Source organism: Panicum hallii, chromosome 1 (genome assembly GCF_002211085.1).
Source record: "Panicum hallii strain FIL2 chromosome 1, PHallii_v3.1, whole genome shotgun sequence".
Classification (NCBI taxonomy): domain Eukaryota; kingdom Viridiplantae; phylum Streptophyta; class Magnoliopsida; order Poales; family Poaceae; genus Panicum; species Panicum hallii.
In genome coordinates this window covers 51,421,077-51,444,511 of record NC_038042.1, presented here as the reverse complement: position 1 = coordinate 51,444,511, position 23,435 = coordinate 51,421,077, and the positions used below count along the sequence as shown (strand labels likewise).

The window sequence follows — 23,435 nt, the reverse complement described above, 5'->3', positions numbered from 1 at the left end:
GTGAGGGTGCCGGGCGATGCAGGAACGTGAGGAGGAAAGTGCACTGCAGGGGTACGGCGGCGGCTGTGCAAAGACGAGCGGAGGGGGAGGATGCGTGGGGCAGCAGAGACTAGGGCAACGGCGCTGCACGGGAAAAAGATTGCGAGCCGGAGGAGGGAGAGCAGGGGGGCGAGGGAAATCTAGGGCCGGCTAAGTGCGGTGCAGGGATGCGATGCAGAGGGTAGGGTTATGCTAGAATTTATAGGGCACGCAGGAGCCGACGTAGGGGAGAAAAATTAGGGCCGGCTACTGGAGAAACAGGTGGTGCAAGACATGTATAAATAAGCCTGCAGATATCATGCTGGACTCCAACTCGAACGAGAGATAAGGACGCGACGGCGCATCGGGCTGGGACTCATTCTTGAGTTCGGATTGGCCATGGGAAATGAGATTGGGCTGACTAGCGGGTCCCACGATTTAACGAAAGAGAGGAAAGAAGAGGTAACAGAAAGAAGAAACGAGAAGGGCCAAGAGAGTTCGTTTATGAGCCGAAACATGATCGGGTGAGTGGTGGATACAAAAACGAGCTGACTGAGCTGATTGAACATGAACGAGTTATTCGAGAGCGCGGAAAAGAGAAGGAAAGGATCAGACCGAGTCGTTGGAGCTGACGGTGATCGAACATCATTGGAAAAACACTGAAGACGAGCCACGAGGCGTCGTTTTCGAGCATGACCTGATCGGGGAGAACTGTTAGAGGATCGGGAGCTCGATGGAACATCTTAATGATTCGGAGAGGATAAGGTTAAAAGGGATGTACAACAAAAATACGGCTCGGTCCGACTACGATGAGAATCAAAAATATAAATATTTTCCAGAACACATTTTCAAGGTTAAAATAAATCTAGAAAAGTCCAGATAAATATTTCAAACCACGAAAAAATATATCCGGAAGAATCCCAGAATTTTCCGAGAAAAATCTCGGGAGTTAATTTAGGTCACGAGAATTCCAAATAAAATATTTGGGACTCATGAAAAAGAATTTTTAGAGCTTTCCAAGAAAAAAAATGGATCTAGCTCTTGGATAAATAGAATAATTACCAGAAAAATCTTTAAAATTCTCGGAAAATCCTTTTGATAGATGAACACATTGTAAGAGATAGTCACATCCTAAAATTAAATATTTTAGGGTGTGACACCGGCTAGTGGTCGCCCTTGTGCTTGCCCCTCCGTGTAGCAGCCTTGGGAGGTCTGTAACTTTCCCTTGCAGCTAGTAAAATCACTCCTCATCTCAAGAGTTCACTCTCTTGACTTGAGAACGAGGACGGGCTGACCTTTGTGGTGAAGCCCAAGCCTTTTGTGGCAGCCTCAACAACGTGGACTTAGGCCAGCCTTTGTGGCGACGCCGAACCACGGGATAAATCCCTGTCTTGCGTGCTGTTTTACTTTATTGCTAAGTTACTCTCTTGTTCAAGGTTTGAGGCCGATCTATTTATCTACTGCGGTGTTCTCTGTTTTAGTTCCATATATATGTTGCTGACACCTGCAGGAAACCTAGAAATTAACTCGATCTATTTTTAGTTCGGCAGTTCTTGAGTTCTGTAATTTGTGTTCTGTTTGAGCACGGCAGTGCCACACTCGGCACGGCAGTGCCGCACTCACCTCTAACGAGAATTTGGAGTTGAGTTTTTGCAGGCCTATTCACCCCCCCCTCTAGGCCTCTTTACTGGTCCAGTGATCCTACAAGTGGTATCAGAGCCGCGTTGCTTCGTATACGCTTCACCGCGTGAAGTATGGAGACCGGTGGAGGTTCGAGGAAGATCGGTGGCAAGGGAAAAGAAGTTCACATGGAGGATGTTGGTAGTAGTAGTGAGTTGTCACTATCTACAGCCAGCAACACCACTCTCAAGGATGCTCCCGAAGGAAACACCACCGATGCTACGAGAAGAAAAGAAAGAAAAGAAAGAAGAGAAGCAAAGCTCAAGAAAAGAGAGGAGCGTGAGCAAGAAAAGAAGCTTCAGGAGAAGTTGAGCCGCAAGGAAGCTAGAAGAATTACAAGAGAAGAAAGAGCCAAGAGAAGAGAAGAAAGGGCCAAGAAGGTATATGAAGCATCATCAAGTGAACTATCATCTAGTTCGGATGATGGTGATGATGATATATCATATCATATCTCTAAGGACAGCAAGAAGGGTGAGAAAAAGAAGAAGGATGAGAGCAGTACCAACAAGAACAAATACTCCGCTGTATCCTTCAATTATTCTTCTTGTTTCACTAACCGCGATAAGAAGTCTTTCATTAATGTGCCCGCGGGCAAGTTGCCTCATTTCGATGGGACTAACTTTGCCAAGTGGAAGCACTTGATGAGAGCCTATCTTATTGGTCTTCACCCTGGTCTTTGGGAGATTGTGTGTAGTGGTTTTGAAGGACCGGAGGATCCCGAAGCTCTCACAAATGATGAGCTAGCTGCTGTCCATCTCAACGGCCAAGCCACAAGCATTCTTCTTAGCGCCTTGGATGGAAATGAGTACAATAGAGTGATAAATGTTGATGTTGCAAAAACAGATTTGGGACACTTTGCATCTAGCACATGAAGGTGTTGATAAAGTGAGAAAAGTAAAGATTGACTTGTTGATGGCCAAGCTCAACCGGTTTGTCATTGTTGATGGAGAAGGGCCACAAGAGATGTTTGATAGGTTGATGATTTTGGTGGGCAAGATTAGAGGCTATGGTGGTGATGAGCTTGATGACCACAAGGTAGTGAAGATCATGTTAGAAGCTTACTCATCGAGAAATGAGACCGTAGTCACCTTGATTAGAGACAAGAAGAAGTTTGAGCACTTCACTCCCAATGATGTGCTTGGAAGACTTTTGACATTCGATATGCAAAGAGAAGAAGCAAATGAGAGAAGAAAGCTTGGTGAGTTGCAAGCAAGGTTGGATGGTATGAAAATCAAAGATGTAGCTCTCAAGGCCAACAAATCAAGCAAACAAGGCTGTTCAAGTAAGGCAATGGGCAGCAAGCAAACTTCTAATTCTCAGCCCAAGAAAGAGAAGGAAATGCAACAAAACGATGATCCAATTTCCTCCTCAAGTGAAGAAGAAGACTATGGGGCAGATTTCAATAAGATAGATGATATGGCACTATTCATTAAGAAGTATCACAAAGGGCTGAAATCAAATGGGTACAAACTTGTGCAAAGAAGGTTTCCAAATAAGAAGAAGCGAACTTGCTACAAGAGTGGCAGCACCGAGCACTTCATAGCAAATTGTCCTTATGAGAAGAAAAGTAACAACTACAAGAAGGACAATCATGAAAGCAAGCATGAGCACAAACAAGAGTATAAGAGAAAGAAGAAACCTATGGGAGAAGCACACATTGGGCATGAATGGGATTCGAGTAAGGAGTCAAGTGAAGAGGATATGAAAATTGCAACCGTAGCCATCCAAAAGACATCCTCAACACCAAGGCTCTTCAACAACATGTCCGATGATGATGACTACCACTCTCACATTTGTCTTATGGCAAAGGGTGAGAAGGTAAAACTGAAAGCCACATCTCCTCCCTCACCATCTCTTGGTGATATCTCTAGTGAACTTAGTGATAGCTCTAGTGAAGATGATGTCTCTAGTGATGAGGAACTAAATGAGATAACTAGAAAACTAGACCCTTCAACTAAAATCTTCATCATTAAAACTTTGGAGGACTTAGAGAGTGTACAAGCTGAGCTAGCAGCTAGAGATGATGATCTCTTAGCACAAGAAAAGATGTACATTGCTTGCAAGGAAGCTCTTGCATTAGAGAGAAGTGAGGTGTCCTCTTTGCGCAAAGTTTTGGCTAATGAGCAAAGAGAACATGCTCTCACAAAGAAGGCAAATATTGCACTCAATGACAAGTATTGTGTCTTAGATGAAAAGCACAAGGATCTTGAGATGCAATATAACCTTCTTTGGGAGAGCACCTCACATCCTTCTAAAGCAAAGGACACCTCTACTCCCTCCACTAGTCAAGATTGTGGAAAATGTTATAATGTTGATTTGAATGTCTATTCCACTAACCTTGCAAACATGGAGGCAATGAGAAAGGAGATTATTAGGCTCAATGCTATGCTGAACAAAAGTGGCAAAGATGAACAAAAGAGGCCAAAATACAAGGATGGGAGATTACCTCACATCAAAAATGGACTTGGTCATGAAAGGGGTAACAAAACCAGTGGTCGCAAAGTGATCAATGGTTTTGAGTGTGTTCAGTTCATCAGCAAAGGGAAGATAGGTACAGATAGACCTGCACAGTGTGTGACACAAAAGCCAACCCGAGCAGCACAGCCTGTCAAGCGCAGCAGTGCTGCTGTGAAGGGCGGCAGTGTCACAACCCCAAGAAAGGGGAAGGTCACCTACTTTTCCTTTGCTCATGATAAACTCAAGAAGCAGGTCTACAAAGTGAAGAATGAGCCCCAGAAGCCGAATAATACCATCTGGGCCACCCCAAATAGATATTCTTATCAACCGAAGGCTCATGCACATAGACAAAGTTTGGGTTCATGCTTTGTATTGAAGAACAACAGCAAGGGGGAGGTGTATGCCAAATATGTTGGCAAAGACAGAAATGTTTATATTAACACCTCTATTTGGGTTCCTAAGATTCTTGTTACTAACATGCAAGTCCCCAAGAATATTTGGGGACCTAAATCAAGGAACTAAATCTGTTTTGTAGGCATACTCCTCCGGTGGATCAAGTTGGGTGCCTGACAGCGGATGTACAAATCATATGACCGGAGAAAGGAGTATGTTCTCATCATATTCCCCAACTACAGATTCTAGTGAGAATATTATTTTTGGTGATAACTCAAAGGGGGATGTGATTGGTCTTGGTAAAGTTGCTATTACACTTGAGCATTCAATTTCTGATGTTTTACATGTTGATTCGTTGAGTTACAATTTGTTGTCGGTTTCACAACTTTGTGAGAAAGGCTTCAATTATCTCTTTACGGATAAGGGTGTGGAAGTCTTTAGTAGGGAGGATTCCTCTATTGTCTTCACAGGCCGACTCAAGAACAAGCTCTACTTAATTGATTTCAACAAAAGTGAGCCTACGCTTGAGACCTGTTTAGTGGCAAAATCTAGCATGGGTTGGTTATGGCATCGCCGACTAGCTCATGTTGGGATGAGGAACTTGGCCAAACTACAAAAGGACGACCACATTCTTGGACTAACCAATGTTGATTTTGACAAAGATAGGATTTGTAGCGCTTGCCAAGCCGGAAAGCAAGTAGGCGTACCTCACCCACCAAAGAGCATCATGACCACCACTCAACCTTTGGAGTTGATTCATATGGATCTCTTTGGACCGGTTGCCTACCTTAGCATTGGGGGTAACAAATATGGATTAGTTATTGTTGATGATTATTCCCGTTTCACTTGGGTATTCTTTGTTTTTGATAAGTGCCAGGTACAAGACAAGGTGAAGACATTTACAAGAAGGGCACAAAAGGAATTTGGTCTCCCAATCAAGAAAGTGAGAAGCGACAATGGGACCGAATTTAGAAACACCCAAGTTGAAGAGTTTCTTGATGATGAGGGCATCAAGCATGAGTTTTCAACCCCATACACCCCTCAACAAAATGGTGTAGTAGAGAGGAAGAATAGGACACTCATTGACATGGCAAGGACAATGCTTAATGAGTACAAGGTGTCGGATATCTTTTGGTGTGAAGCCGTCAACACCGCTTGTCATGCCATCAACCGCCTCTACTTACACAAGAAACTTAAGAAGACTTCATATGAACTTCTCACCGGTAACAAACCAAAGGTATCATACTTTAGAGTGTTTGGGTGCAAATGCTTCATTCTAAACAAAAGGCCCCGAACCTCTAAGTTTGCTCCTAAAGTTGATGAAGGTATTCTTCTTGGCTATGGATCAAATGAGCATGCCTATCGTGTCTTCAACAAAACCTTGGGTAGAGTTGAAGTCACAATAGATGTGACATTTGATGAATCGAACGGCTCTCAAATAGAGCAAGTTAATTCAAGTGTTGTAGGAAAGGAGGATCCACCATGTGAGGCAATCAAGCAATTGGCCATCGGCGATATTAGGCCACAAGAAGTTCAGGCCACAGACGAGGAGGATCCACAAGCTGTTGCTGCACAAGATTCCGCTGACGTACTCGATGACCAAGTGCAGCACACTCCTGCTGGAAATCAGCAGAGCGGCAGTGCCGCACTTAGGAGCGGCAGTGCTGCTCCCTCTGCCTCGGCAACAGCTTCACCAACTCCTGCACCACCAATTCAGGGAGTCAATCTTGATCCCATATTTGAAGTAGAAGAAGCTGAAGGTGAAGAAGAAGAAGAAGAAGAAGAAGAAGAAGATGTTGAGCATCCTAAACTACGCCAAACCATTCAACGGGATCACCCTATTGACAACATCATTGGAAGCATCCGAAGGGGAGTAACAACAAGATCACATTTGGCAAGTTTCTGCCAACACTACTCTTTTGTGTCACCCAAGGAACCAACCAAGATTGAAGATGCTCTAAAGGATCCAGATTGGGTTTTGGCAATGCAAGAAGAGCTCAACAACTTTGAGAGAAATCAAGTGTGGAGCTTGGTGGAAAGACCCAAGACCAACATCATCGGCACCAAGTGGGTTTTCCGCAACAAGCAAGATGAGAATGGCGTGGTGACAAGGAACAAGGCAAGATTGGTAGCTCAAGGCTTCACTCAAGTTGAGGGCTTGGACTTTGACGAAACATATGCACCGGTGGCAAGGCTTGAAGCAATCCGGATACTCTTAGCCTTTGCTGCTCATCATGACTTCAAGTTATACCAAATGGATGTCAAAAGTGCATTTCTCAATGGTCCAATTCAAGAATTGGTATATGTGAGGCAGCCACCAGGATTTGAAGATCCCAAGTTCCCCGACCACGTCTTCAAGCTCCATAAGGCGCTCTATGGGCTTAAGCAAGCTCCAAGAGTATGGTATGAATGCCTTAAGGATTTCTTACTCAAACAAGGCTTTGAAATAGGCAAAGCCGATCCTACACTCTTTACACATAAAGTTGGTAATGATTTATTTGTGTGCCAAATATATGTCGATGACATAATATTTGGTAGTACTAATCATGTGTATGTTGAAGAGTTTAGTAGGACCATGACAAAGAGATTTGAGATGTCCATGATGGGTGAACTCAAGTTCTTCCTTGGATTTCAAATCAAGCAAATGAAGGAATGGACATTCATATGCCAAACCAAGTACACCCAAGATATGTTAAAGAAATTTGACATGCTGAATGCAAAACCAATCAAAACTCCCATGCCAAGCAATGGACATCTTGATCTTGATGAAGAAGGAGCACCCGTGGAGACCAAGGTATATCGTTCCATGATAGGTTCTCTACTTTATCTTTGTGCATCTAGGCCCGATATTATGCTTAGTGTGTGCATGTGTGCTAGATTTCAAGCTAACCCGAAAGAGTGTCATTTAATGGCCGTTAAGAGAATCTTGAGATATTTAGTGCACACTCCTAACCTTGGCTTGTGGTATCCCAAGGGCTCTAAGTTCAATCTACTTGGGTATTCGGATTCCGATTACGCCGGTTGCAAAGTAGATAGAAAAAGCACTTCGGGGACTTGTCAATTCCTTGGACGGTCCCTAGTGTCTTGGAGCTCTAAGAAGCAAAATTGTGTAGCCCTTTCCACTGCCGAGGCCGAGTATGTTGCAGCCGGTGCATGCTGTGCTCAACTACTTTGGATGAGGCAAACCTTAAAGGATTTCGGATGTCAATACTCAAAAATCCCACTCTTGTGTGATAATGAAAGTGCTATCAAACTTGCAAACAATCCTATAGCACACTCTCGTACCAAACACATTGACATCCGTCATCACTTCTTGAGAGACCATAAACTTAAAGGAGATATCGAAATTCGTCATGTGATTACCGAAAAGCAACTAGCCGATATCTTCACTAAGCCTCTTGATGAGACAAGGTTTTGTGCTTTGCGCAGTGAGCTAAATATACTTGATTCTCGTAACGTGGTTTGAATTCCTGCACATCTTCTGATTGATCAACTAGTATGTGTAGGAAATAAATTTTAAAATAAAACATCATATTGGGTTTCAAAAACTAATTGCAAAACTAGCTTCAAAAAATCCTGACCATAGCTTGTATTGATTATTTGTTTCTGGTCATGAAATCTGGAAAATATATGTCCATATCTAAAATAGGAAGAGTCACCTAGATGGTAGCTAAAACTGGTCACACTGGGCAGGTGCGGCAGTGCCGCTCCTTGTGCGGCAGTGCCGCACTTACGGTTTTCTATTAAAAATTCGCCCGTGACTCATTTTCTCTGTGGGGGCCCATTTTTATCCTTCCCTATCTACTCTGGCCCCGCAGTAACTCTTGTTCTCTCTCTTTTCCCCGTCGCCCGTGACCGTGCGCTCTCTCTCTCCCTCTCGCGCGCACACGTGGTGACGGCCGCCGCGCGCCCCTGCCACAGCAGTGCTGCGCCGCCCCTGGGTGTCCTCCTGCTCGATAGCACCCAAGGGCTAGGGTTCCTGGCCGGACCCCTTCTCTCCTTTCCTCTCCATTCCACGCGGGCAGTCAAGGTGAAACCCTAACCAAATCTGTTTGTGTCTGATCGATGCAATGAGATGTTTTTGCTCTCGGATTTCTGTTTCTAGATGCAATGTGGGGTATTTAGAATTGATTTTGATGGTTTAAATTGAATCAATTTGGTGTTCCATGATTTGGAAGAAAAAGGGGGAGGGCGGCAGTGCTGCCCAAGGCAGAACATCAATGTTCTATGTTGATTCAAACAGCAATTTACCCCTCTTTCATCCACATCATTGATAACCAAATAGATTGGATTTACTCTCTACAAAGTCAAGTCTTTATTTCCCATGTTTATTCTCTCAAATTCATGAGCAAATATCATAATTTTTTAGACTGTGATTCAGAGATTTTGATAAAGAAAAGATGGAGCATGGTGATGATCAGAGAGGCAAGAGGAAGCCAATTAGGAAGCAGCTTGCTCGCAGAGGCAGGGGGAGAGGATCCAGTAGCAGTGCAGCCCCTAGAGAGTCAATTGACAGGGAAACTAACAGGCAGAACATGCACCAGGATAATTTGCAGCAGCAGATTGGGTACACCATCTCTCCTGAAGGTGATCAAGGCACCCCTTCTCACCTTGCAAATGCCAACATTGGATATATGGTCTTAAGGACAGAAGAGTTTAACCTCACAGCTCCAAAGAATGCAGCAAATCATCGTTTTGAAAGCTATTACAGAAAATTCAAGGAAGTGGCAGATGCTAGAGAGATCAATACTTAAACAAATCCAAAGAGTCTAGTTGTTGACCATAGATTTTGGGATGGGTTCCATTCCAACTTATATGCTTCTGTCATCTTCGACTGTAAGAAGAGTAAGATTTGCAAGATGCACTATATTGACTGGGCAGCTATGAGAGATAAAAATGAGCCCGAGTTCAATGCTGCAATTAACACTTGTGAGCAATATGACTTGACAAATATCATGGGGTTCAGGTATAATTGGAATGTGGAGATCCTTGCTCAGTTTCATTCCACATACTTTTGGAACAGGGATTCAGATGAGATCCACTGGATGACTGATGGCAGACATTACCGTGTTAGCTTTATCACTTTCTGTCAGATTCTTGGTTTTGGGTAGATGCACAGGACTTATTCCAGGATTCACCAGGATAATCCTTTCAGGGTCAGTGACATTAGTCACTGTTGGAGAGACCCCAGCCAGGCAGATGGCAAGAGGAGTGGTCTGAAAAGCTACTATTATGTCATGAACAATCTTCTGAGGAACACCATTGATCCTAAGGATGGAGCAGCTTCAGATATTTGTGGCTTTGTGAGGAACTTGCTTGCTCGTTTTCCTGATGGTGAGAAATTTAATGTTGGTAGGTTTATTTGGGTGCAGCTGGCTTATACTATGGATGATGCTAGGAGGAGTCTACCCTATGCTCCCTATCTTATGTTCATGATTGAGAGGGTCTCTGGTTATATATTTCCTAAGAATGGTTTCCACACCGTCTATAATATTGAGAAGACCCAGTCTTATGCAGCAGCCACAGAGACAGTTGGTGGCACCTCCAGGGGTCGTGAGGACATTCCCGAGAGTTCTCACTCTAGGTCTCGCTCTAGGAGCAGTGGCAGAGGACTGAGTAGCACTGTCAAGGCCTGGATGAAAGCTATCTTTGGACATTACTCTTATGCTTCTCAGACAGCCTATGACACAAGGATGGAGCTCAAAGAATCACTCAAAAGGAGCAGAGAGCGTGCTGGGCTTGCACCATTTCCACCTGCTCCTGTCCCACCTCAGTTTGAGTTGCCTGATCTTTCTGGGACAGAGCAGAGCAGTGACTCAGGACAGCATTCCAGTGATGATGATGATGAGTGATTCCTCTATCTTCTCTTCTCTTTTTGGTACTTGATGCCAAAGGGGGAGAAAATTAGAGGGGCCAAACTTTTCTTTTCTTTTCTTTTGATGCCGTGTCCATGCTGCAGCTGCGTTTCATGTCAGATCCGATGAGAGCAGATGTTAGGTTGTGAGTTTGAGAGACGATCAAAACTCTATTTGTGTAATATTACTACCTATATGACTCTATTTGTATCGGATAAGGATATGCATGTGTTTGTGTGCTGCAGCGTACTTCATATTTATGCTAGAGATATTATCTCTCATATATGTCTTGCTGAGAAATCTTTCTTGTTGATCTGACTGATGCATATGAGTGCGGCAGTGCTGCACCTGTGTGCAGCAGTGCTGCACCCCATTGCAACAGGCAGATCCTATTATGCTCTGAACTGTCACATGCATCACGTATTGTTATTTTGACACAGTGTTCAGCACCCCACAGCAGGCATGGATGTAGGGGGAGGCCCCAAATCACATCTAAATATATGAACTTTGACCTTCATGTCAAAATTGGAATTATAATCCAACTCATATATTTAGGGGGAGGCTCCTACATCCATTTCTCGAAAATTCTCAGTTATAATTTATATCTTTTGTAAGCTCTAATTGGGTTGTCATCAATCACCAAAAAGGGGAGATTGTAAGTGCAATCAAGCTCTTTGTGGGTTTTGGTGTTGATGACCACCTAATTAGGGAACTAATGAGATTCATCGAGATGATATGCAGGAAATTTAAAAAGAGGATGATGTACAGGTTGGAGGATCCCCCAAATTGATATGATGGCTATCTTGACTCATGAAGGCTTAATTTATTTTATATTTTGAATATTGAGTTTAAGTAAAGCCGTACTATAAAGAGAGATCCAAGATCAACTGTCCAACTGTTGAACAAAATGCTCAAATCCTGAAAACCACATCCTCATACTCAACCAAAACAGCCAGCAAAATTTCACATTCAGCAGAGTTGTTTTGATGGGTGCGGCAGTGCCGCGCCTTGGTGCGGCAGTGCTGCACTTAATGTACCGCTGGGACCAGAGGGGTATAAATTCCCCAACGGTTACAGACCTCTACACAGTGCTTCCCAACGTTCATATTCGCAGAAGACAGAACCAGTGCTCCTCTCTCTCTCCTCCATTGCTCCCAACTCTCCCCTCAAGCGGATCTCCACATCCCACCACCAAATCTTGAGGGAAAAGGCAGCAAACTTCGATTGGAGAGCGGATCTACTGATTCCCCCACTCAAAAGAGCATTTGGTTCACGTTTGGCCGGCGGATCTAGGGTTTATTACTCTTGGAGCTTGCTCCTAGCCGGCTAGTGGTCGCCCTTGTGCTTGCCCCTCCGTGTAGCAGCCTTGGGAGGTCTGTAACTTTCCCTTGCAGCTAGTAAAATCACTCCTCATCTCAAGAGTTCACTCTCTTGACTTGAGAACGAGGACGGGCTGACCTTTGTGGTGAAGCCCAAGCCTTTTGTGGCAGCCTCAACAACGTGGACTTAGGCCAGCCTTTGTGGCGACGCCGAACCACGGGATAAATCCCTGTCTTGCGTGCTGTTTTACTTTATTGCTAAGTTACTCTCTTGTTCAAGGTTTGAGGCCGATCTATTTATCTACTGCGGTGTTCTCTGTTTTAGTTCCATATATATGTTGCTGACACCTGCAGGAAACCTAGAAATTAACTCGATCTATTTTTAGTTCGGCAGTTCTTGAGTTCTGTAATTTGTGTTCTGTTTGAGCACGGCAGTGCCACACTCGGCACGGCAGTGCCGCACTCACCTCTAACGAGAATTTGGAGTTGAGTTTTTGCAGGCCTATTCACCCCCCCTCTAGGCCTCTTTACTGGTCCAGTGATCCTACATCAGTGCCTATGCCTCTCAGGTATGTCTTAGTGAGAGCTCAAAGAGTCAGTTTTGGGAAGACCTTGATAGCATGGCTAGTACCGTGCCTATCAGTGAGAAGCTCTTTATAGGAGGAGACCTCAATAGCCATGTGGGAGTGACTAATGTAGAATATGAGCGAGTACACGGGAGTTTCGGGTATGGTAGTAGAAACGAGGGGGGAGGATGTTTTGAATTTTGCGGTGGCCTACGACCTGCTGTTAGCGAATACCCTCTTTAGAAAGAGGGAGTCCCATCTAGTGACTTTCCATAGTGGACAATACTCGAGCCAAATCGACTTTATCCTTGCTAGGAGAGAGGATAGACGTGCATGCTTAGATTGTAAGGTGATACCTGGGGAGTGTGTTGTCCCCAACACAAGCTTGTGGTGGCGGATTTTCGTTTTCGGGTACGTGCCCACCGGGACAAACGTGCCAAGATTGCGAGAACGAAGTGGTGGAAGCTTAGAGGGGAAGAGGCACAAACGTTTAAGGAGAGGATGCTAGGCGAGGGGTCTTGGGAAGAAGGAACAGATATAGATAATATGTGGCTAAAGATGGCGACATGTGTTCGGAAGGTGGCCTCAGAAGTGTTTGGTGTGAGTAGCGGAGGCAAGCAGGAAGTGAAAGAGACTTGGTGGTGGAATGACGAGGTGCAAAGGGCTATTAAGGAGAAGAAAGAGTATTTCAAACGCCTTCACCTCGACAAGAGCGCAACCAACATCGAGGGTTATAGATTAGCGAAGAGGTCTGCAAAGCGAGCTGTACGTGTAGAGAAAGGTTAGGCTTTTGATGACCTTTATCAACGGCCAGATACGAAGGAAGGAGATAAAGACATTTATAAGATCGCTAGGATCCGTGAGAGGAAGATAAGGGACATAAACCAAATCAAATGCATCAATGATGGGACAGATCGACTTCTGGTAAAGGATGAGGAGATCAAGGACAGATGGCGAGAATATTTTGACAAGTTGTTTAATGGGGAAAATGAAGGTCCTACCTTCGAGTTGGACGACTCATCTAATGATACCAACAGATGCTTTGTGAGGAGGGTTCAGAGGGCAGAGATCGGGAAGGCTTTGAAGAGGATGAAGGGAGATAAAGCGATGGGTCCTGATGGCATCCCCGTTGAGGTGTGGAGATGCCTGGACGAGAGGGCGGTAGTATGCTTAACTAAGCTTTTTAACCTAATTTTCCGGTCAAATAAGATGCCGGAGGAATGGAGGAGAAGTATATTAGTACCGATCTTCAAGAATAAGGAAGATGTTCAAAGTTATACTAACTACCGGGGGATTAAGCTGATGAGCCATACGATAAAGCTTTGGGAGAGGGTTATCGAGCATCGCCTAAGAAGATTGACAAGGGTGACCCAAAACCAGTTTGGGTTCATGCTTGAGAGATCGACCATGGAGGTGATTTTCTTACAGTTGATGGGGAGATATAAAGAGGAGAAGAAGGACTTACACATGGTCTTTATTGACCTAGAGAAGGCGTATGACAAAGTACCGAGAGACGTCATGTGGTGGGCCTTGGAAAAATATAAAGTCCCAACTAAGTATATTACCCTCATCAAGAATATGTACAAGGATGCGATGACTTGTGTTCGAACATGTGATGGTGATACCAGTGACTTTCCAATTAAAATAGGACTACATCAGGGGTCAGCATTGAGCCCTTATCTATTTGCTTTGGTGATGGATGAGGTCACAAGGGACATACAGGATGATATCCCTTGGTGTATGCTCTTTGTTGATGATGTGGTGCTAGTTGACGAGAGTAGGGCAGGGGTTAATATGAAGTTGGAGCTGTGGAGACACACGTTAGATTCGAGGGTGTTCAGACTAAGTAGGACCAAGACCGAGCATATGATGTGCGACTTTAGCCCGACTAGGCATGAGGATGGGGACGTTAGCCTCGAAGGTCAAGGGGTGGCCAAGAAGGATACTTTTCGGTATCTAGGATCAATGCTTCAGAAAGATGGAGACATTGATGAAGATGTTAGGCATAGAATTTCAGCCGGTTGGTTGAAGTGGCGGCAGGCTTCTGGCGTCCTCTATGACAAGAAGGTGCCACAGAGGCTAAAAGGTAAGTTCTATAGGATGGCGATTCGCCCGGCAATGGTATACGGTGCTGAATGTTGGCCTACAAAAAGACGACATGTCCAATAACTGAGTGTAGCAGAGATGCGTATGCTGCATTGGTTCTGCGGGCATACAAGAAGGGATAGAGTCCGGAACGAAGAGATTCGAGATAGGGTCGGGGTGGCACCTATCGAGGAGAAGTTGATTCAACATCGGTTGAGATGGTTTGGACATGTACAACGGAGACCTCCCGAGGCGTCGCTGCATAGTGGAGTTTTAAAGCGGGGCGATAATGTAAGGAGAGGTAGAGGTAGACCTAGACTAATTTGGGACGAGACGGTCAAGAGAGACCTTAAAGAGTGGAATATCGCTAACGAATTAGTTATGTGTAGGAGCGTTTGGAGATTAGTAATTAACGTACCTGAACCGTGACCTTTGTTACTTTTTGTTTAACCCCTAACTCTTCCTTTGACTTGTACCCTTTTTGTATTTCTTATTCTTGTTTTGTGTGGGTTTCATCTCTAGCCTACCCCAACTTGCTTGGGATAAAAGGCTAAGTTGTTGTTGTTGTTGTATTAAGGAGCTAAGTAAAAAACTAGTATGCCCCTTTTGAATGTCTCCTTTTGTTGTCAAATGCCGGATTTCAAGGCCCACCGATAGGATGACATATGGTTTAGGGCAAGTATATTGCTACACATTAGCGGTTTCATAAATTGTCTTATGCAGATCCACGTAGAATTTCTGATGATGTGGAGGAGAAAAGGGGAGGAGAGAGAATAAGATGGTTGCTTCGCGAAATAACCGCCTCATAGGCTAAGGACTATGAGACCGCTTACTCACCATCGAGTTGTTATTATCATGCTACTCATAATATTTCTATTTTTCATTCCACAAATTGAGAAATATGATAATACTACGAGACAACAAAAACAACGACCTATTGTAGAAATTATTTGTTCAATCGTCTTAAGTTGGCGTGTTATTGCATAGGACCGTTTATTAAATGGCTCCAATATACTTGCCCTTAAAATATATTTTTGCATACCATTAACTTCGGACAAGTATCTTTGCATGTCATTAACTTGGTGAAAGGAGAAAATTTAGTGGAGAATTAAATGACTGGTATCCAAATACACCTAATAGAATACATTATATTTGGGGAATAAAAAATTGGATGTTTGAATATCTTATATTTTTGGACGAAAGGGGTGTTTTTATAGATATTGTGAATCAAATAATGGTATTGAAGACCGTGTCACTGTTTTAAAAAGACTTGTAATTATCTTTTACTACCTTCCAAACATGCTTTTACTCATACCCAATTGAGATTGATACACCATTCCTCGAAATAATTGTGCGGAGGTGCACATAAAACAAGCTAGCACCACGCTTTGATACCGGCGGGCGCGCATCGCTTCTACAAATATATCTCGGAGCATTTTTCACGAGTAGTTGCAGACTTGAAGTTGAGGACCGAGCGGTACGTGCCGCCGGGGGTCCATCACCCCGGGATGACCTTGTCGGCGACGAGCGTGCTGCCGGAGCCGGAGGTGAGGCGGATCGAGAAGGGCGCCCGCAGGCCGGCGCCCGAATTGTGCTTCCACACCGCGCCCCACGACTGCTGCATCGGCGCCCACGCCGCGCCTCCGCCGCCGCTCTGCTTGCGCTCCACGGACCGCAGGTCGCCGTCCCCGGCCTCGTACTCGATCAGCACCGCCAAGTAGTATGGGTTCGAGCCGGCGTCCACCTTGAACGCGATGTCCATCCCGTGCCAGTTGCACGGCACCCTGCGTGCACAAAGGACAAGAATGTTTCTATCGTGCACCGCCACCCTGAGTACATGTCGAAGTACTATTTATCTGACGACTCTGACCGGTACGTGCATGCGGGCGGTAGCTAGCTTACCGAGTGTACTGGACCCTGAGGCGGCCGGCGTTGCGGAGCTGCTCGGCATCGCCGGGCATCGCCATGGCGCCGAACGCCGTGCCGCTCAGGTCGAAGTGAACGGGCTCCCGCTGGCACGCGCCGTCGGGGTACTCGTCCGTCAGGACCACGGTCACCGGGGTGCCGGAGCACGACGCGTGCTCGGTGTATTTCACCTGGAGAAATTTTGTTTTACCCAAACAACGGCGGCGGCGTCATTTGGTGAGTGGCAATGATACAGGTGAGTTCAGAGATACTGTCGTGTTGTCACTGTTTGCACGAACTGTACCTGGTAGCAGGAGCCGCAGCCTTTGCCGTGACCATGGAGGAGAAACGGCGGCTGGTCCACGGCGTTCTGGTACCCGCACGCGCCACCTACACAAAAAATCGACATGCACGTACGCCCGCTAGCATTACTAGGAATTCGAGAATAAAAAGTAATTTTGCTAGGGAACGCAGAACACTACGTGCAGTTTTCATCTTTCATATGTGCTCATGCGTCGACACTTACCATCGCTCCCAGCTCCGTTTGGTGCGCCGTACCACGTCGCGCCAGCGTTGTCGGACCAGCCGGCGGAGAGCTCAGCGGGCGCGCCGGGACCAAGGAGGCAGGCGAGAGCCACAGAGGCTATGAAACGAGACCAGACCTGGATCTTGGAAGCCATGAACTTTGCCATCTCAGCAGGAATTGGGTGACCAGAATGAGTTGAGGACAAACGGAGACGCGAAGTGGTGTATGCTAGTGCTACCAAGTGTGCTCGAGCTGTCTATTTATTGTAGGCTGCAGATCACCAAGTGTACTTGTCGGGCTGCAGTCTACAACTACTGCCTGCAGTCTCTCTTTAATGGGGAAAAAAGGGGGAGGAAACTAGGAGTATACTGCCTGCAGATTTATTCAGTCAGATTCTTTGAACACATAAAAGGTATACACTATCTATTACAATTAAAACAATCGAATAAGATACTATGACTAGCAATATCTTTACTTTTTTTACAAAAAAAACATACATAAAGATATACTCAATTTGTTTCAAAATATAGATGATGTGACTCAGTACAGTATTCAAAATTTATGTTATATTATAATGTTTGTAGCAATAAAATTATAACTATAAGATATTACCTTCAAATAAGAATGTATTAAGTTTATAGTTTTGTAAAGAACAAAAATTTCATCTTGCAAGCACTTATAGATGTCCAAACGTGCCGCACAGGCCGGCCCAGCACTAGCTCGGCATTGGCACGACACTATCTGGCGTGACACGACTAACACTAAGCCCTAGTCGTGCCGTGTCGTGCCTATGTGCCGTCACGCCTGCCTAGGCAAGACGAACGGCACGCCATAGTGTCATGCTGCCGGCACGGCGGCACGGTTGATCCGGCGGCTCCATGCCGGCCGAGCACGACGTCCGACGGCGGTAGCAGCAACGGTGCGAGCGGGGAGGATGGCGGCAGCAGCGGCAGCGCGCAACGTGGGGAAAGCGGCGACGCCGACAAGTGAGAAGGGAAGCCAACGCGGGGCGGCGCGTGGCGCGGCAAGGGGAGGGCGGCGGCGTGCGACGTGGGCACGGCGGGGAGGGAAGAGGAGGGGCGCACTGGAGTAAGAGAGAGGGAGGAGGAGGAGGAGGGCGGGAGGCCGGGAGGGGAGGCGTGCTCGGGAGTTGGGAGACAGCGAGAGGAGCTAAGGGGAGGGAAGGTGGGTGGCGGCCAGCTAGTACGAAATGGAGGAGCGTGTTTAGGGTTTGAGGAAGACGTGAAGTATATATATGAGTGGTTGTAGGTTGGATCCGTGCCAGATCGTGCCAGCCCATTAGTCGTGTCGTGCCTGTAATTGTACTCCGTATCGGGGTTTCAGCCTACGCACGATACTACGGTCGTGCCGTGCTGGTACTGACATCGGATCGTGTTCATGTAATATTTTTTAGTGTTGTGTCCATACGACCCATCACCGTTCATTCGGCCATGCGCTACTAACGCCGTGGGATGATGGGCCGGCGGCTTCCCACACTCCAATCGATCGACCTGACGACGAAGCGGGCAGCCAGCGACGGACAACAACCATGTCAATACAGCAGGTGGCCAGTGGGCTTGTCACATGTCGTATGGGACTTGTAATGGGCCTATTATTGTATGGAGCAGAAACGTGGCCTTGCTGGTCTATCGCGTCAAAGAGGATCTCTGTTCGGAGACCCTTTGTTTTGGGTTGATGTACTGGGGCTAGAGAAGTGGCAAAATTGAATAGCTCAGTTGACCTGGGCTGAGCCGGCCCGTTTTTCGAAAAAGTCACGGTACCATCAGTAAACGCCGACGCCGCTACAATTACATCAGTACATACACTGGGCTAAAATGGGTACAAACATTTTTTTTTTTGACACGAACCAGTCAGAAACTGCACAAACTGGACCAAGTGCCCAGGCAGCAGCTGAGGTGAGGCAATTGATTTGCAAAAAAGAAAGAGAGAGAGAGCTAATTGATTCAAAAAAGAAAAACAGAGAGAAACACGAGTTGAATAACCCGTAATAAAGCAGACTAAGGCGTACAGTTCAAGAAAAGGCGAAGTAACAGTCAGATCCTCTTCTGCGTTTAAGGGGAGCTCAACCTAATGCTGAAGTACACCCACCCAACCAAAGAGCCTCGGCGATCCCTTTATCGCACCGCAACGAGTAGTAGACTCGGTGGTGGTACTAACTACTTCCAACAAAACGCGACTAACCTCACTCTCCGTCTCCAGTAGTAGTACCTCCCATCTCAACACACGAGGAAGGCCAGGTGTTCCAGGCGGCTCGTGAGCGGACGAAACAAGGACGCAGTCCATTTCTTGCAGCCGAAAACGAAGCGTTTCTCGAGAAATAATCCGCCGCACGGCGCGCGCCACCCCCCCCCCACCGAGCAACGGAACAAACGAAACAACACGTCGCACGCCGGGACAAGGAAAGGATTTCAAAACGCCCGTTCGCCTTTGCCCCCACACCGGGCCACCACCAGTGCACGACCACACGCTCCTCACCGAGTTCAGCCATACTCTGAACTCTGAAGCGGTGGAAAGCCTGAAGTCGCCGGTCGCTACATCGCTCGCGGTGGTCTTCTCTTATCCCGCCCCCCGCCCCCGCGCCTGAGGCCGTCAAGCGGCAGAGGCAACGCCAATTTCCAAATCCCAAAACCCCCCGCAGGCCCCGGCGGCGGCTCGCGTTCGTTCGAATCCTCAGATCCCCAACGCGCCGCGCGCCACCGGAATCGGCCCCGCGCCCGTCGCCAGGACCCGAATCGGAGAGCCGCCGCCCCGGCCCGCGCCGCGCGCCCCCATGCGGCCGCGCGGCGCCGCGCCCGCGCCACCCGCTGGAGCCGCCGCGCCGGGCGCGGCAGATGCCTGAGCCGGGCGGCCGCTGCCACGGCGACCTCGGCCTCGGCAAGCGCCAGCTGCTCAAGGGCTGGCCCGACCTGTGGCTGGCCGCGGGGGACGCGCCCGGCCTCCGCGCGCGCCCCATGGCGGCCGCGACGCCGCCGCCCGAGCCCGACCAAACCCTAGCGCTCCCGGACGCGCTGCTCCTCCGCGTGCTCGCCTGCCTCCCGGAGCCCCACCTCACGGGGGCCGCCTCGCTGGTCTGCAGGCGGTGGACGCGCCTCGCGGGGCGCCTGCGCCGCCGCCTCGCCGTGCGGGACTGGGGCTTCGTCGCGCACCGCCTGCCTTACCGCTTCCCCGACCTCGCGGACCTCGACCTCTTCCCGGCCTCCATCGCCGCGCCCACCACCACGGCGCCCCACGCCGCCCCCGCCGCCGCCCCGCTCCTCACCTGCGGCGCGGTCTCGCTAACCCTAGACACCAGCGCCGACCCGCCGCTCGGCGCCTGCCGGTTCCTCGACGACGACGCGCTCGACCGGGGCCTCGCAGCCGTCGCCGCCAGCTTCCCCAACCTACGCCGACTCTCCGCCACCGCCGCCGCCGAGTCCGGCGGCCTCATGGCCATAGCCGGCGGATGCCCGACGCTGCAGGAGCTCGAGCTCCACCGCTGTACTGACCTCGCCCTCCGCCCGGTCTCCGCCTTCGCGCACCTCCAGATCCTCCGCATCGTCGCTGCGTCCCCTGCCCTCTACAGCACCGGTGAGGCCGGCGGTGTCACAGACATTGGCCTCACCATCCTCGCACATGGCTGCAAGCGGCTGGTGAAGCTGGAGCTTCTGGGTTGCGAGGGGAGCTACGACGGCATCGCGGCTGTGGGGCGCTGCTGCGCCATGCTTGAGGAGCTCACCATCGCCGACCACAGGATGGACGGTGGGTGGCTTGCCGCACTTGCCTTCTGTGGGAACCTCAAGACCCTGCGCCTGCAGGGATGCAGCCGGATTGATGATGATCCCGGGCCGGCTGAACATCTTGGGGCTTGCCTCACGCTCGAGAGCCTGCAGCTGCACCGGTGCCAGCTGCGTGACCGACGCGCCCTCCATGCCCTCTTTCTGGTCTGTGAGGGCGCTCGTGAGATTCAGGTCCAGAATTGCTGGGGCCTGGAAGACGATATGTTTGCCTTGGTTGGCCTATGCAGGTACTAGAATCACCAATCTAATTACTTAAGTGTATTATTACTGGTTTCCTGATATAGTAATGATTGCGTAATGGGGACTGTTTTGTGCTTTTGACTGTTTCATTCTTCTTGATTTATGCTTATTCTGTGATTGTGACATGCTGGCAACAAATGACGTGGTATGTACATGACCTTTAGGTGATCTATTGGTAGGTATCAGACGTCAGGCTGTGTAAGTTTGATTTCTGGGAACTCATGGACCCCCTAGTACCAGAGTTTGGAACCACCGCTAGTTCAGTGGTGATTGAAAAATAAAGAATTGCCTCGTGACTTTGGAGTGCAAATTATGGCTCCTTGCAAACCTTCTAACATCAGCCCTTTGATATCCTTCATGAGCAGATTTTTATATGTTTATTGATGTTGCTGTACATCTGTGTGACCCTGGAACAAGCACTGCAGCTAGGCATTTGATGTTCAAGTACGCTTTGATTGTGTGTTTTTTGTCAAACTGGGGGAAGAAAAATATACATCTCAATAGTGCAGACATGCACCATCCATTCAGAAGAATGCATTTAGTTGGGGAAAAAGAATCAATATCCTGGAAGTGGTGTTAGTTTTGTCACTGTTCAGGAACCCTTTTTGCGTGCCAACTACCAAGCCATACTGCAGCACCTCATAACTATTGTCTCTCCACCTGGTTAAGGCAGTGATGTCCATAGCCTCATGTTTTATCATTTATGTAGCTTTGGTATATACTAGCCTGTAGATTATCTATATGTCACTGAGAGTTTGACTAAATAATGACAAAATGTGAAACCATGAGATAGATAAGATAAACTTGAATAAGTGGTTTGATTAAGATAGGAAATAAGTCATTTTCAGTGTCCACCAAAAACCATAAACCAAACGCTATAACACGACTATTTGAAGCAATCAAGAATTTGGTTATATATCTTGCACGCCGGTAATGAATAAATATATGCCTTACTTATTTGATATATGGCTGAAAAATCTTCTTTGGCTTTCCTAGTTCGTTAGTGTTCTAAAAGGGAAAGAATTGACCATTTTCCAGCATCTCATCTACTCATCTAGCTGCGTAAGCTACTAACATTGATAATTTTTTTCTGTTCCATATGAAGTTATTAGTTTATTATGTTATATGTGCGTAAATGTGACCATCTCCAGACAGTTCCTAATCTCTGATCTTCCTTCTGGGCTCTGGGTGGTAGTAAACATGAAACATTTGTAAGCTAATGACTTGCATGTGTAATCAGGGAGCCATGTTTACATGTGTACTTTTACTCCATGCCTTGGATCTGGGTTCTTCTCGAGCTCTGTTGCCATTTTTGTTTCGTTGTCTCTTTCTCATTTTGATGTATTTCAGTACTCCATGTACGATACATAGCTTTGTTTCCTTCTCATTTTTCCACTGACATTGTAGAGGTTTGCAAAAGAACATATTCCTGGGTTTGCATAAGAAAAGTCGTACCATCTCCAGTGTTGTTACACTTGCTTCACTTATCAAAATACCCCTCTTTGCAATATAGTATTAGATACAAAACAGTGAATAGGGAAAGGTATAGCTAGTAGCCACAGGTCTACTTCTACTGGAAGTAGTAGGGCAAAATGCTAAATATCCTTAGCTTTCATCTGGATATTTCTATCTTGCCACTTTGGAAATGCCTGGATGAATATGACCTGTCCGTATATGTTACTAATGGAATTGGAGTATATGGGGCTTGCTAATATTTTTGTAGGGTGGAGGATTGGTTATATGTGTAGAAACATACTATTTATCAGACCTGGTACATGACTGTGCCTAACTATAGTCATGTTTTCATGTTGTGCAGGAGAGTAAAATTTCTGTCATTAGAAAGGTGCTCACTACTAACAACTCATGGTCTAGAATCGGTTGTCACCTCATGGAGCGACCTGCAGAGCCTAGAAGTTGTCTCCTGCAATAAAATCAAGGATGAGGAAATAACACCTGCCCTTTCAGAACTATTCTCCAATCTCAAAGAGCTGAAGTGGCGGCCCGACAACAAGTCACTTCTTGCTGCGAGCCTTGTAGGGACGGGAATGGGGAAGAAGGGCAGGGTATTTTTCAAAAGGGTATGAAGTCTGATCATCCTGGTGCTCCATTCCCTGCGATGCGCTTCACCTGTTGTCTGCCCTGTAAGGATTGACCTTTCTTGCAGCAGATCTTACCGGCCCACCAACGGATCAAAGGGAAGGTGCTCAACTATTCAGCAGGTGTTGCCGCTTAGTGGATTGCTGCTAGTCAGGAACATTGCACGCTCTTGCAAAGTTATTCGTGCTCAGGAGCCAAATTCGTCGAACTTCAGACAAAGGCAGCCAAATTTCTTGACACTCAAAGGGGCTTGTACACAAAGTCTGGCACCCGTTCTTGAACTTCAGATCAAGTACACATCATAACTAGTCAGGACCTGTAGTTAGAAGCACATTTTCGGTACCGGGCGCCCGATTGTGTTTGTACCTGAGTTGTAACTGACAAGCTGAGATTTGCTCTGAAGAGCCTGACTAGAGTATTTATGTATGACCAAAAGCATTCCTTCATAAATTATGCAGACTTTGTTAGCCATTGATTAACTCTCGATAGAACCTTCA

The 23,435-nt window shown here is 47.0% G+C and overlaps 2 protein-coding genes across 3 annotated transcripts; one reads left to right on the top strand and one right to left on the bottom strand.

Annotated features, from left to right (window-relative positions):
• Positions 1–15,871: 15,871 nt before the first annotated feature.
• On the bottom strand, positions 15,872–16,958 carry LOC112892438 (putative expansin-B14). The gene is made up of 4 exons (XM_025959604.1): positions 16,805–16,958; positions 16,583–16,668; positions 16,276–16,469; positions 15,872–16,157 (listed from the first exon to the last, which is right to left on the bottom strand). Exons 1-4 carry the CDS (start codon positions 16,956–16,958, stop codon positions 15,872–15,874), a joined length of 720 nt encoding a protein of 239 aa, XP_025815389.1.
• A 2,297-nt stretch (positions 16,959–19,255) lies between these two features.
• Positions 19,256–23,417, top strand: LOC112902355 (F-box protein At5g51370-like). Of its 2 annotated transcripts, none has more exons than XM_025971395.1 (3): positions 19,256–20,828; positions 22,658–22,919; positions 23,006–23,417. In XM_025971395.1, the coding sequence occupies exons 1-3, from the start codon at positions 19,657–19,659 to the stop codon at positions 23,072–23,074; spliced, it is 1,503 nt and encodes a 500-aa protein (XP_025827180.1). In that variant the 5' UTR covers positions 19,256–19,656; the 3' UTR covers positions 23,075–23,417. The 2 variants fall into 2 exon arrangements, with proteins under 2 accessions (XP_025827180.1, XP_025827189.1); XM_025971404.1 differs by having other exon boundaries at positions 19,257–20,828; positions 23,009–23,417.
• The last annotated feature ends 18 nt before the right edge of the window (positions 23,418–23,435 follow it).

Coding starts and splice junctions, on each gene's coding strand:
- LOC112892438 (XM_025959604.1), bottom strand. CDS start 16,958: ATGGCTTCCAAGATCCAGGTCTGGTCTCGTTTCATAGCCTCTGTGGCT. Junction 16,669..16,804: donor AAACGGAGCTGGGAGCGATG/GTAAGTGTCGAC, acceptor TTTTTTGTGTAG/GTGGCGCGTGCGGGTACCAG. Junction 16,158..16,275: donor CTCAGGGTCCAGTACACTCG/GTAAGCTAGCTA, acceptor TTGTGCACGCAG/GGTGCCGTGCAACTGGCACG.
- LOC112902355 (XM_025971395.1), top strand. CDS start 19,657: ATGCCTGAGCCGGGCGGCCGCTGCCACGGCGACCTCGGCCTCGGCAAG. Junction 20,829..22,657: donor GCCTTGGTTGGCCTATGCAG/GTACTAGAATCA, acceptor CATGTTGTGCAG/GAGAGTAAAATTTCTGTCAT. Junction 22,920..23,005: donor GCAGGGTATTTTTCAAAAGG/GTATGAAGTCTG, acceptor CCTTTCTTGCAG/CAGATCTTACCGGCCCACCA.